We start from the raw sequence: 12,785 nt of genomic DNA, 5'->3' as shown, positions 1-12,785 counted from the left end.
TTTGGTCATCTTTTTAACTTTCAGTCAAACATTCGTCTTCAGCAACTCATAAACCCTGATAATATTTCAAACCAGTACAACAGTACAAATAGAATAAACTTTTCAGAGTTAGCTAGGATTAAATACAGCATTTTTACTGTTATGAAAAATAGTTTAAAAATCCCATGATATATGAACATTTTATTTTTATAGTTTTGTGTATATATATATATATATGGAGTGAGAAAATTTTCATGCAGCATGATTTTAAAAATTTAGCTAAAGATGATCTACTGACAGTGCATTTTGTGCACATGCATGCATATTCACATGTAAATATCTATACACATAGATATTTACACTAAAGTACTAGCTTACATGACTCTTTCTAAAGTTATTATAAAAAAAACCCCAGAGGCCAGCTTTTAAAATTTACTGTTGATATACTGAAAGGTACTGTGTCAGTCCTTATGAAAGTCCTTTTTGCTCTTTAGTTTTTAATGTACTAAGTGAAATCTTAAGAGTCTTAGTAATTTACATGATTCCACAGCTTAGTTATATACCCATATGTGCAAGACTTTATCCTATTCTATTTGGTGTACGATGTGTGGGTTTCCTATGACATCTAAATATGTTAGAAATGTTGGTTTGAAGCAGGAGGCCACATCTCCCAAATTACCCTTTTGCTCCTCAGACTTCCATAAGCCTCATTCCTTAGAGCCCAGGCCTGCAGAGCTCAGCTGCCTTCTGTAATGGGCAAAGCACAAAAGCAGCTGGGGAGAGGATTCCTTCTGCCCAGCCTGGGAGAACTTGATCTTAAATGAATCCTATCCCAGGGCAGACTTCTGTTATACTGAAATACTAAATCTGAATCAATTAAGAAGTGTTAGGCAAAGGGAGAAATCTTTGTGATCTTACTGCCCTATGCATACTTTTTTTTCCTTCCAGAAAGAGGTATAAATCTGTTCCTGAAACCTTCATAACACACAAATATGCTCCATATGAGGGTTCGAGTCATTTTTCAATATGCAGTGTCTGTGAGCAAATTAACTTTGCTCATTTGTTTCTGGGTATAACATAAAGCTAAAAAAAAAAAAAAAAAAAAAAAAAAAAAGTGGAGCTTTATAGAGGAAAACTAATAAAATTCAGCTACAAATTACCTGAATGAAATTGGTCAGTCTCAGAAACTGAGTAATACGAACACAACTCAAAGTTTTACATTTAAATGCACCTTCTCTCTCAATAATTCCCTCTGTTTTGACGCTTTGAGGCTTTCTAAGGAAAAGACTTCACATTTTTCTTTTCATCCACAATATGGCTTGCAGGTTTCAAGTCAGTGGACTGACGGATTATGTGAGAAAAAGCACTAGAATACTAACAGCATGGTATCAAAATTACATTTTCAGTTTTGTTATTAAATTTCATTTTAACAGTAGCTATGCAGGATAGATTATTTATTATTTTCATGTTTGGTAGTTGAAATAGTCTCAGAGGAGAAGAGATGACAGTTTTATTTTTTGTCTGACACTCACCCCTCTTGGGAAGCAAATAGATATCTCACACTTACATTACACAAGTGATGAGAAACATGGTGCTTTATGATTCTTCATCTCTTTGCTTTTATCAGTTTCTCTCAAGGGATGCCTTCATCTTGAATTGATCTGCTCATTGTTTTAGTACCCCACAACTTCTCTTCCTTGCAAACTCTTGCAGCTGTCAGCAGACTCCTCTTCCACAAGGATCTACTATTCCCCTCCTGGTAGGCTGCCTCTGATCCTCCTCAGTGTAAAGCAACCTACATTTCCTTTCTTGGTCTATGCCTCATTCTCTCCATCCCATTGCCAAAAAAAGTGACATTACGGAGCTGGGGAAAATGCACCCTCCTGAAGAGTAACACTCCTACAGAAAGAGCACCTTGCTAGGGATACTGGGAGAAGATCTTTAGGTGTTCTATATGAAAAAGCTTAAGCTTTGCAAAAATACAATGGCACAAAGCTCATCCACTTAAACTGACTTGGTTTTAAAGTGCTGCCATTATAAATACGATTTTTTAATACTCTTTTTTCTTTGCAGTGCTGTACAATGAGCTGTGTAGTGGATTTGTGTATTGATTAGTAAGATAATAGCAAGCAGAAAATTTTGTTTTAGAGAGAACAATAGGGTTTCTGAGGCATGCAGAAAATAGATTGAAGGAAATTCTTAGCTGATTAGAACAAAAAAACTCAGCTGCTTCAAAAAAGAATCTTCTGCATGTGGCTATGTTTTCTAATCCAATGAACAGGCAGTAAGCTGCAGTAAGTGAAGAAATCTGAACAGTCTAAGTTGTGAGTACACCTGTAATTCACAGGGGTGTACACAAAGTGCATGCATGTAACACAAGGTGTGTAAGTACTCTCTCTTTTCTATAAGCACAAAACTGAGATACAGTTGGAAGAAGCTTTCAGCAAACTTCAGCAACTCCATTCATAACTTTGTGAAAAGCATCACTGGAACTGAGGTTTTGTTAATTCTGGTTACCTTGTCAAAGTAGCACAGAGATATGAGGGAGAACTGGAAAGAAAACCACCCTCCCACTCTCCAATCACACTCCTATATAGTGGATAAAAACATGTACAAAGCTGGCTTCCACAAACCCTTTCGCCTGGTGGGCCAGGAGGACCATCATTGCCTGAAGTGCCCTGCAAAGGGAAGACAGAACGTTCAAGGATTTACATTCATATAAAAGAAACAGCCAGCAGCCAATCTGTAAAGTGTGCCTGACAATTACCTTTGGACCTGGTTTACCAGTGGGACCTCTGGGACCTCTTGAGCCTCTTGGACCCTGTCAATGTAACACAGATACACTTGATGATAAATGCTGGATTTTATGATCTAATGAAAGTAATTCTTCACAGTATAGTGGAGGCAATTTACACAGTGAAGCTTCTAAATTGCAAATCAAAAGAACTTACTGTTGGTCCTCTCTGTCCTCTGGGGCCTGGTTTGCCATGCAATCCCTGGAAAGAAAAGTTCACAGAAATCATCTTAGCAGGCATTCTATTCGTGAGATAAAGTTTTATTACTGAAGTGGAGGCAGAAAGCAACTCCCTTAAGTTTAAATGTTATTTTACCTTTAACCATCTACTTTGCATTTCAATTTACAGAATCATGGTCCTTGATAAAACTGGTTATCTTTCTGAGTTCACTGGGACTTGTGGCTAAATGCACTGAATTTGCCTGAGAGTCAGATTCTGTCAGAGGCATTAGAGCACTTTTATCTACATTAAAGCAGCATTGAAGGTGGCACACAACAAGCAGAGTCCCTCTGCAGCAGTCTGAAAGACTTGGCATTGTGAACAGCCTTAAAACAAAGTTCCCAGTCTACAGTGGACAGCTCTGCAGGTTAATGGAGAAAAGAAAGGGCAAGCCTCTCTTCATTTATAACAGAAATGGGCACTATAATACCTACCAAAATTATGCACACTTGATAGACACACAGAACTTGCCAGAATACCAGTCCTTAATTTTTTGCTTTAATATATCTATTAATCATGCTCAATTTGATTTTTCCTTTAAGCTCTGAGCTGGAATTGCTGTGCATTGTAATGCAAAGAATCTTAGAATTCAAGAAAGTGTCCTTTAGGTAGAGAAAGGAACTTGATGACTGGTACTTTCCAATCTCTGGTGAAAAAACCAGCAAGAAAAATCATCAGAGATGTTTTAGCACAAAGCTTCTTTTTAGTGGAAACCAATTAAATGCATTCACCTGTTTTCTTGACAGATTTTTTTTTCCCTGTTGGTTTTATTTCACTTATCAGAATAAAATTTATGTGTTGTTTTTGAAATGCTACTCAGCCTGTGATCTTCTCAAGGAGAGGGTCTGTCTTTCCTAGTACCTGTATGCGTGGTAGCATAAAACACCATGATAACTCTTTAGGCAAGATTAACAATAATATCTGATTCTCATAGCTAAACCTGCAGTTATGGGCTCATGGATAATCAGCATAATATTTCAGTGTACCAGCAGTTTGATGGTATTAATTACATGGTTAATACCCTAGCTGAACCTAAAGCTTTATGAAGGCCTGAAAATGGATCAATATAGTAAAATTTTCATAATTTCAAGCCTCCTGTTTGATCTTATGATTTTACTTTTTTTTTCCAATATGCTGCCTGTATTAGCAGTTGCCTCATTTTTTCACAACACACATGAACTGAGCATTGCTTTGTTGCTTGTGCCTGTACATAGCAACGGATCTTTGTCTTAGCTAAAATAATACAAGAACAATTTAAACTGTACATAAGTAATGCAAATGTTAATGGATTGCATATATTTCATCTTAAAATAATGAATTTCTGCTTTAAGAATAATAATATATATTACCTGTTTGACTTGATGTTGCTATCAGCTATAAATTTTGACTCATCTCTTAATTTCACCATCTTTCTAAGATACCTGCTATATTCAATTGAGCTTTAGAGACAACAGCACAGTGACTTTCTTTCCAATCCATTTTAATTGTTATAGTTTGAAGAACATGCATAACACATTTCCCCTCACCTGCTTCAAGCAAGCAAACCAACAGAAGATGTAATTTTACATTTTTTTAATATATGTAATAGTACATGTTCTTCATCTTGCCTGGTATATTTTGCCTTTTTGAAGCAAAGCCTAAAAATAAACCCTTGTGGCAAGTCAGAATATTTATGAAATACAAGTTGAATTTCCTTGAGGGTAAATTGCATGGTAGCAGGATAATTCATGGGATACAGGAAAATAATTCTTGCCAACTCACTCAGCTATACTGTCCAAAAAAACCTCCAAGCCCTCCAGCAAAGGTGATTTTTATTCTCTTTTTCAAATTATATAATTTTGGCAGTATGTGCAGCAAGAAACTGTCCAAGTTCTTGTATATTTAGATTAATACCTTAAAGAATTGCAAATAGTGCCTCAGTATGTCTTGTTTTACATGAAGACAGAAGTCCATCTTAAATGTGAAAAGTCTGTTGTTATCGTTCTTTAGATAGTAACTTGTATCCTCAAGTTTCAGACTTTTCCCCCAGCACTGAATTTTAAAAGTTAATTAAGTGTTATGCAAGAATGAATTATCATACCCTTGCACCTTTCTCTCCATTGGCACCTGGAAATCCTGGGAAACCAGTTGAGCCCTATGTAAGAAATCGATGCAAATGTCAGAGGATATCAAGAGCAAAACAGTGGTGGAGCCAACATTAATAGACACATAAAACACAATTCCTAAGTCATGTACATTTTTCATGTCAAACTTGCAACTGTGACAACTGTAAATAAACTTATGAAAGCTGTAAATAAACTTACCATAATGCCTCAAGTCCAGAAAGCATTAAAAAAACATCAATATATAGAATGGACATTATTTGTCATCTTATTAGACATTAAAGTATTCATTAAAGCTGCACCTTTTTTTAAAGCAGGGAAGTAATTATTAGTAACAGCTCACTAGAAATAACTGTATGATAATGAAGACAACAAGGCCTTTTTGCCTCACAGTAAGATAATTATTTTAAAAAATAATTCCAAAAAATGCTAAGGATGTGCCACATCCTCTATTCACTTTACTGAGCTGTAAATTAATTACTTCAAGTTCTTTATTCACTGTAAACCAACCAATGGACAGTTTCATTTAACTGATCCATGCAACTCATACATAAGCAGAATTAATGAGATTATCTGACTTTTTTCCTCCCCTTTCCTTCTGCCAGCTGCCCAGTGTAATGGAAACAGGACTATTTCCTTCTTTGCTTCTGGCATACAGGTTCTGTGGGAGAGCAGACTTTTTACCTGCCACAATGTTCATTCTTCATAAGGAACTTGGGATCAAAGAGGTGATAACCATGATAAAATATACTTTTAACAGACCAGAGATGAAAATGAAGAGAGTTTTTGGTTTGGTTGGCCACTAAAATTTACTAGCCAGAGTCCCTGCTGTCATAATGCATCCATGTCTGTGCAGATTGCTATTAGCTTTTTACTGGCAAATAAAATGCATATAAAAAAACCCTAAAATGTAATTTCTTGGTGCTGTTTGAAATGAACTTTTTTTCATTTCCTTTTCTCTTGTCCTTACTCCTCTTTTTTCTCTAATGAATCTTGTTTTACAAAATCATTCCAATTATCTATAAAAGACTTAGGAGCAGTACAATTTCACTAACACAGATTCAAATGAAATCCTTACTGATATTGTCTGGTAGCAGAAAAGTAATATTTTTCTTCCCTCCCTTTCCTTTTAAATTAATTTTCCTTTAATTTTCTTTCTTCTTAATTCTTCACTAGTTATAACTCTTTATAAGAATAAAACTGAAAATTTTAGTCTGTGAAGCGATTTTTTTTTTTTAAGTTAAAAGCTGGAAAAAAAATCACACAAAATGATGGAGCACTAATAGTCACGACTTGATTGTAAATATCTTACATGTACAGTTTTTGCAACTGTATTAATCAAGAGGAGGCTTATTTAGCATTCCCATTTCCTAAAGATGTGTTAGGATGAACTTGATAGAAATTTGTTTCATAAAAATGTTTTAAACCAGAAGCCCCCTGTGTGGTTTTCTATTGCAGTCCCAATATGTAAAGTAGCTGAAGGATAGATATAGGCACTTATATTAACAAGGGATTGTGTTTGCTCATGTTTTTCTTAAAAGAAACTAAAGGAAAATATGAAGAAAACTGTGGTTTTTCCCATGGAAGGAGCAATAATCACACAAACTATCCCTGCACCACACTGAAAATTCCTATCACTATCAGCATCCATTTAGTCAATATAGTGCCTGTCCTCTATCAAGAATGTCAGCATTTCCTTCCTTTTCCAATTGTTTAGTGCATGCCAGTCTGATGCTTGCACAATACAACTCAGGAGAAGATGCTAAAGGGTACTATATTAAGAAGAGAAAAGAAAGTGCTCCATAGAGACCCTGAACTAGGGGATCCCACATTGTACAAGATTTTTTTTCAGAATGCGATTGTAAAGAAAGAAAATGAGATAAATGGCCCTTTCTTTGATGCCCACACCCTGCTTCCCCAAACACAGAAATGAAATAGGTGCCATTGTGACTAGTGTCAAAACAGTCAATATACAGCTCATTTACAGCTCACCTTTGGACCTTGTCTTCCTGGATATCCTGGCAGTCCAGGTACACCCAGCTTACCCTGAAATGAGAAGGCAGTGTTATATTTTACTGTATCCTCCTTTGTGGTTCAGCAAGCTTCTATACAGCATAATTTTTCCACAATACAGAGTAATGATACTACATGAAATATTAAATTAAATTAAATAAATTGTTCCTTTTTATAATTGATTACCAGTGGGCTTAGTCCCAAACTTATACAAAAATCCTGCTCCAATAAATAAGTCCAGAGAAATCAATACCTCAAAGGTTTTTTCCTTCCATGAAGTGCTGTGCAGTTCTATGTGGTTGAGATCATTAAACAATAATTATTCTCTAAAGAAATCAGGGTGTTAATAGGTTTAAGAGAGAAGAAATTATTTTTAATTTATACTGTGTGATGGCTGACTTTCAGGAATAGGCATTTGAAGAATCAATTCTTTTCTTGAATAGTTCTAAACCAAGACTATGATAAATTATACCCTACTGATTATTTGCTGACAATGGATTTGTCAACAACCATTACCAACTTGCTATGTTCAGAAAAGACTGATCAGCACTGACATCAACCATTCCCAGAAATAAAATACAGTACCCTACTCCACTGAGCTGGTCTCTTTAGACCTCTAGAGGATGAGTAATTGTTGACCACTTTCAAAGGCAAGGGAAAGCAGTTTCAGACTTTGAAAGATGGGAACTCTGGGGAAGAATTTCTCTGTGTTCTAGAAAATCAAGTTCTGGTGAAGATCTCTGGAGAAGATGACTGTAAAGTATTATATAGTACTCTGCAGTAACCACAGATAACATAAAATAGGAAGGAGAGACTTGCATGGGGAAGGAAATTTCCCCAAAAATGTTTATACAGCACATACATAAATATATTGAGTATTATCATATTCATGTAAGCACATGTGTCTGGTAAGACATTATAGAGAACATGTGTCTGGTGAGACATTATAGAGAGCAATTTTTACACTTAAGAAACTACTTTTAATGCTGCCTGTTATTTGCCACCCTGGAACAAGCTGCATGCATTGCAATGATTTAAATGTTGTGCAGCATGACAGCACATCAAACTCTTGCCAGACTCAGTGAAAGTTTTGTCCCTGATTTTCTGAGTCAGCAAGCCCAGTTGCCTAGGTTGAGTGTGAATACAGATATATTTTATTATGAGCTCATTTCTGATATGTTCCTAATTTTTTTGGCACCCTACTTGAGATTTCATTAACCAAGCAAATCTAGCTTCAGACTGACTTAGGAAATAGAGATTTCTTATCATGGAATCAGATTAACACAGAGAATAAGAACTACTGCAGCAATTTCATTACTTTCCTTACAAGAATAGTACCTTTGCATTAAATACATCTCATGAGTGACAAGTGAACAAGATATTTATATCTGCTCTTACAGACTTTCCAAATATTGTGGGACGATCTAAAAGTTCACATTAACTATTCCAGTTTTTGCACTAAAATAAATATCACAGGACCAGCACCAAAGAATTCCTCTCTAACCAATTCCATTCTGGCCAAGTATCCATAGAATATCCACGGAAGATTTGTGCCTTCCAGTGAACAAGAAAAGCTGTAAATATTTGTATAAAAGGAAAAAATGTGGATCTAAAATTCCAAGACCAGCTAATAGTGTTATCAACACAGCAATTTTTTTTTAATACTCTCTGATATTTAGGGATTCAGATTCTTGACTTGTATACTGTGAGAGTCCCAAATATGTCACAGTGAAGAAGGAATGGTTGAAAACCTATATTCATAGTGAGTAATTTGAATTAGAACTAAAAAACCCTCAAATTTGAATTTAAAACCACCAACTAGTAAAGAAAGTTTGCTTTTTTTGATCTGTCCTATTTTTTTCAAGAGAGAACTAGAATTGAAACTACAGCTCACCAAAAATTTAAAGGGAAATATTTTCATCAGCATCTTCTCACTTAAGTGATATATATTTACATTTATATGTATATAGCATATACATTTTTGAACCATCATTTTTATGTTATTTTATATTATCATACTTATCCTGTTATTTATATTACCACTGCTGAAATCATCTTTCCTTTCTGACAGTACCCACACACACATTTCTCAGCCTCTTTTCCATCCATTATACCAAACTCAAATGATTTTTGTTGAAACCAGGATTCTGCAGAGATTTTTACCTTGTACTTTATCTCTCTTTTTTCACCAACCATCCTTTTATCAGTCCTCCCTCTTAACAACCCCTTTTCCTTTTGCCAACTCTATTTTGGATTTTTATTCAGGAAATGTTTTCCACTTAAAAAAATTTCCAAGTCACCATTTGGTGATATGACTCAATATTAATTCATGCTTCAGCAGCACATTTATCCTCCTTTGTGCCCAGCTGTTTAATTTTCATTGTGTTTTCCACAGCTGGCATGCACTGTATGTAATTTGGGATAAAAATGCAGTTGCCTTATGTACTGGTGGAGTACTACAAAGCCTGTTTGTTACCTTACAAGATAAGGATTCCCAATCCTTGATCAGATGGGAACCCCAGCAGTCTGCTGCAATAGTGTCACAAAAAGATTTTGCAGATCTGAAGGCTTGTTTCTCAGTGATGGAGATTATGGGATCCATCTATGTTTATATTGATTTCTGGCTACTGACCTTTTCCCCAGCTGGACCAGCAGCACCTGGGTCCCCAGATGGACCCGCTCGACCTTTTGGACCTTCTGGGCCATCTTCTCCTCGTGGACCTGGCTGACCAATTTCTCCCTAAAATACATCACCTTATAAACATGGAACAATGGCCTTCATGCATATATTGGAAAGATTACCAACAATTACTTGAAAATAAATTTCAATAAATCTAAACAGAGAATAGAATCATACAATAGTTCAGGTTGGAAGGAACTTTTAAAAGGTCATCCAGGCTTCCTGCAGTGCACAGGGATGTCCAAATACATCAGGTTGCTGTAAGCCCTGTCCAGTTTCCTACTAGGAAAATATCACTATGTTCATTATATAAGTGCAAATATTAAAAAAATAGGCAGTAAATATCACTTTCAGAGTGTTGTCTTGCTTGAAGACAACTGCATGTGGAAACTATTTTTATTTTTCCTTTCCTAAATTTTTGAGAAGGCGCCCTGGCAATCCATAGAAAGAAAATAGTCTAAGTACTAATGTAGTTACCATTTTCACAGTTATTTATGTACACAGACTACAGATACAAGCCAGGAGCCTCTTATGATAAGCTTTTTTACAACCTCCACAACACTTCCTATGAAAGGAAGCAATTGCTCCTTAAGCTAAATAAACAGCATTTTGGCAGAGATGTGCATAATGCTGGGCTGGAGTGGAAATATCTTTATCCTAGATAGGTAACTTTTCCTCAGGCAAATACTGGAAATCTTGGAGCCTGGAAAAGGAGATTCCCTAGGAAGAAGCTCAGTGAAAAGGATATTCAGGATTGACATTCTCTTCCTCTTTATGATTGTGCCATTTTTGATTCACAAGAGCCATATATCTGGATCCAATTTGTGCATGCACAGGGAATAGACATATTTTAAAATACTAGCCTTTATTTTGTTTCTGGTTTAATTATGCTTGTTCACTTCAGTGATCCTTTCAAAACAATAACACTTAAACTTTTAAGAATAAATGGGCTATGAATAAATGCTTACCCGGTCACCTTTAAGACCCATGTCACCTTTAAATCCTGGAAAACCATCTTCACCCTAAAAAATGCAGAAATGCACGTAAAGACTTGGCAATATAGAGGAACTTTATTTTCTTGCAAAAAACATATGAAAATAAATTCACAACAGATTAAATGACCTATGTAGATAAAATGGGAACTTCAGACACCAGAAAATCTAATCTGCTACTACTACTTTATAGAAAATACACCAGTGCAGTACACAAAATGAGTTTTAAGTTTGGAAACTCTTGATAACAGTTGTTCAAAAATCTATTTAAAGGTAGAAACAATTATTCTGTTTTAATATTAATTGTCTTGCAAAGTCCTTTCTTAACTCCTGTTTTTATCATTCCTTTTAATAGTCATCCAATTAAATTTAAAAAATGGTGACAAATCGGCATTATTGTTTTAATAGCAGAACTTCCCTCTTAAGTAGTTTTTCTTTCAATCTAGTGCCTTAATAAAATAATGAAAGGAATCTAAAACTTGGCTGCTTGTAACATCTTAATAAACTAACACAAAACCCAAACATAATAATGCTTATAACTTAAAAGAAGCAGTGATCTCTATACAGCAGTTTTGATATCCAGCAATGCTCAGCCCTGCCTACTCTCATTAGTTGAAGTGCTTGAAATAAAGTAGAAACAAAATTAGTATTAAGACTGAATCTAAATAGAGTGGCAAAACAGGTACACATTATTGCTATTTCTAATAAAAATTATTTATTTATTGCCTAGAAAATTCTGGCAGAGGATCTACTCCAAGCAATTTAGTTGGTCTCCATGTTGAAGTACAAGCACAGTACTCAGACAGGTTTCATTTATATGTGTATGAGTTAGTTCAGATACAAGCAGAAATCTCCAGATGTGTTCAGCAGAGTTCTTTATGTCTTGCTCCAGCATAAACAGCACGTCCAGAGGGGGCAACGAGGCTGGTGAGGGGCTTGGAACACAAACCCTGTGAGGAACAGCTGAGGGAGCTGGGGCTGTTCAGCCTGGAGAAAAGGAGACTCAGGGGTGACCTTATCACTCCCTACAACTCCCTGAAAGGTGTTTGTAGTCAGGTTTGGTTTCTTTCTCCAGGCAGCAACTGACAGAACCAGAGGACACATGAGAGTCTTAAGCTGTGCCAAGGGAAATATAAGTTGGATAATAGGAGAAAGTTTTTTACACAAAGAGTGATAAAGTACTGGAATGGTCTGCCTGGGGAGGTGGTGGAGTCACCATCCCTAGATGTGTTTAAAAACAGACTGGATGTGGCACTTGGTGCCATGGTTTAATTGAGGTGTTAGCGCATGGGCTGGACTCAATGATCTTGGAGGTCTCTTCCAACACTCTGATTCTGTGATTCTGTGACTCATCATAGAAAAACTGTTTCAAAATCCAGGCAACAGAGACTCTATTTTCATCTGATGCTTAGTTGTAACATGGCAGCAAATGTCTGTGATGAATAATAACGCAGTAAAACATTTTACTATGATGCTATTAGTTTTTATATGCTCAAGTAATACTGCTGACTTTGAGTAATATTTGGACTGTCAATAAAACCAGGAGAGAGTGACAATGTTCTCCACATTACTGAGGAAAAAACCAAAACAAAATGAAACAAGAAAGCTTTGTATTTAATCCTCTTGTTCAAGAAGAAGTTTGCTTTTTGCATTCCTGGGCCTACAAAAGTTTTATCTTCTCCCTGATCACCAGGGGAGATGGACTGCAGGGCTAAAGCCATTTTGAATTTGGAAGTCATAGAGTATGCAACAATAATCCTAGAAAGGGTGGTAGAAGTAGATCTGCTAGTGGTAAACAACTCAAAATAGGCAAAGAGGCATCAAAAGGAAAAACAAAAAAAAAACAAAAAACAAACAAAAAACCAAACAAAAAAAAATTCAACCAAACAAAAAAATCCAAACCAAAACAAACAAAAAAAACCCCAAAACAAATTCAACAAGCAAATAAAGTTTTTCAATAAAATTTGTTAATGGAAATAAAATACCCCAAAGGAGCTGACATTTT

General features: G+C 35.7%; 1 protein-coding gene across 2 annotated transcripts in view; it reads right to left on the bottom strand.

Moving 5' to 3' along the window:
• Positions 1-12,785, bottom strand: part of COL11A1 (collagen type XI alpha 1 chain) — a 126,888-nt gene that overhangs the window by 43,968 nt on the left and 70,135 nt on the right. For both annotated transcript variants that reach the window (XM_056498085.1, XM_056498086.1), the window contains exons 29-35: positions 10,757-10,810; positions 9,741-9,848; positions 7,088-7,141; positions 5,074-5,127; positions 2,931-2,975; positions 2,747-2,800; positions 2,613-2,657 (exon numbers count right to left, since the gene is read on the bottom strand). In XM_056498085.1, coding sequence (XP_056354060.1) covers positions 2,613-2,657; positions 2,747-2,800; positions 2,931-2,975; positions 5,074-5,127; positions 7,088-7,141; positions 9,741-9,848; positions 10,757-10,810 — 414 coding nt within the window. The remainder of the gene's footprint in view (positions 1-2,612; positions 2,658-2,746; positions 2,801-2,930; positions 2,976-5,073; positions 5,128-7,087; positions 7,142-9,740; positions 9,849-10,756; positions 10,811-12,785) is intronic.

The sequence above is a fragment of the Oenanthe melanoleuca genome, chromosome 8, assembly GCF_029582105.1.
Source record: "Oenanthe melanoleuca isolate GR-GAL-2019-014 chromosome 8, OMel1.0, whole genome shotgun sequence".
Lineage (NCBI taxonomy): Eukaryota > Metazoa > Chordata > Aves > Passeriformes > Muscicapidae > Oenanthe > Oenanthe melanoleuca.
This window is presented reverse-complemented; position numbering and strand designations above follow the sequence as displayed.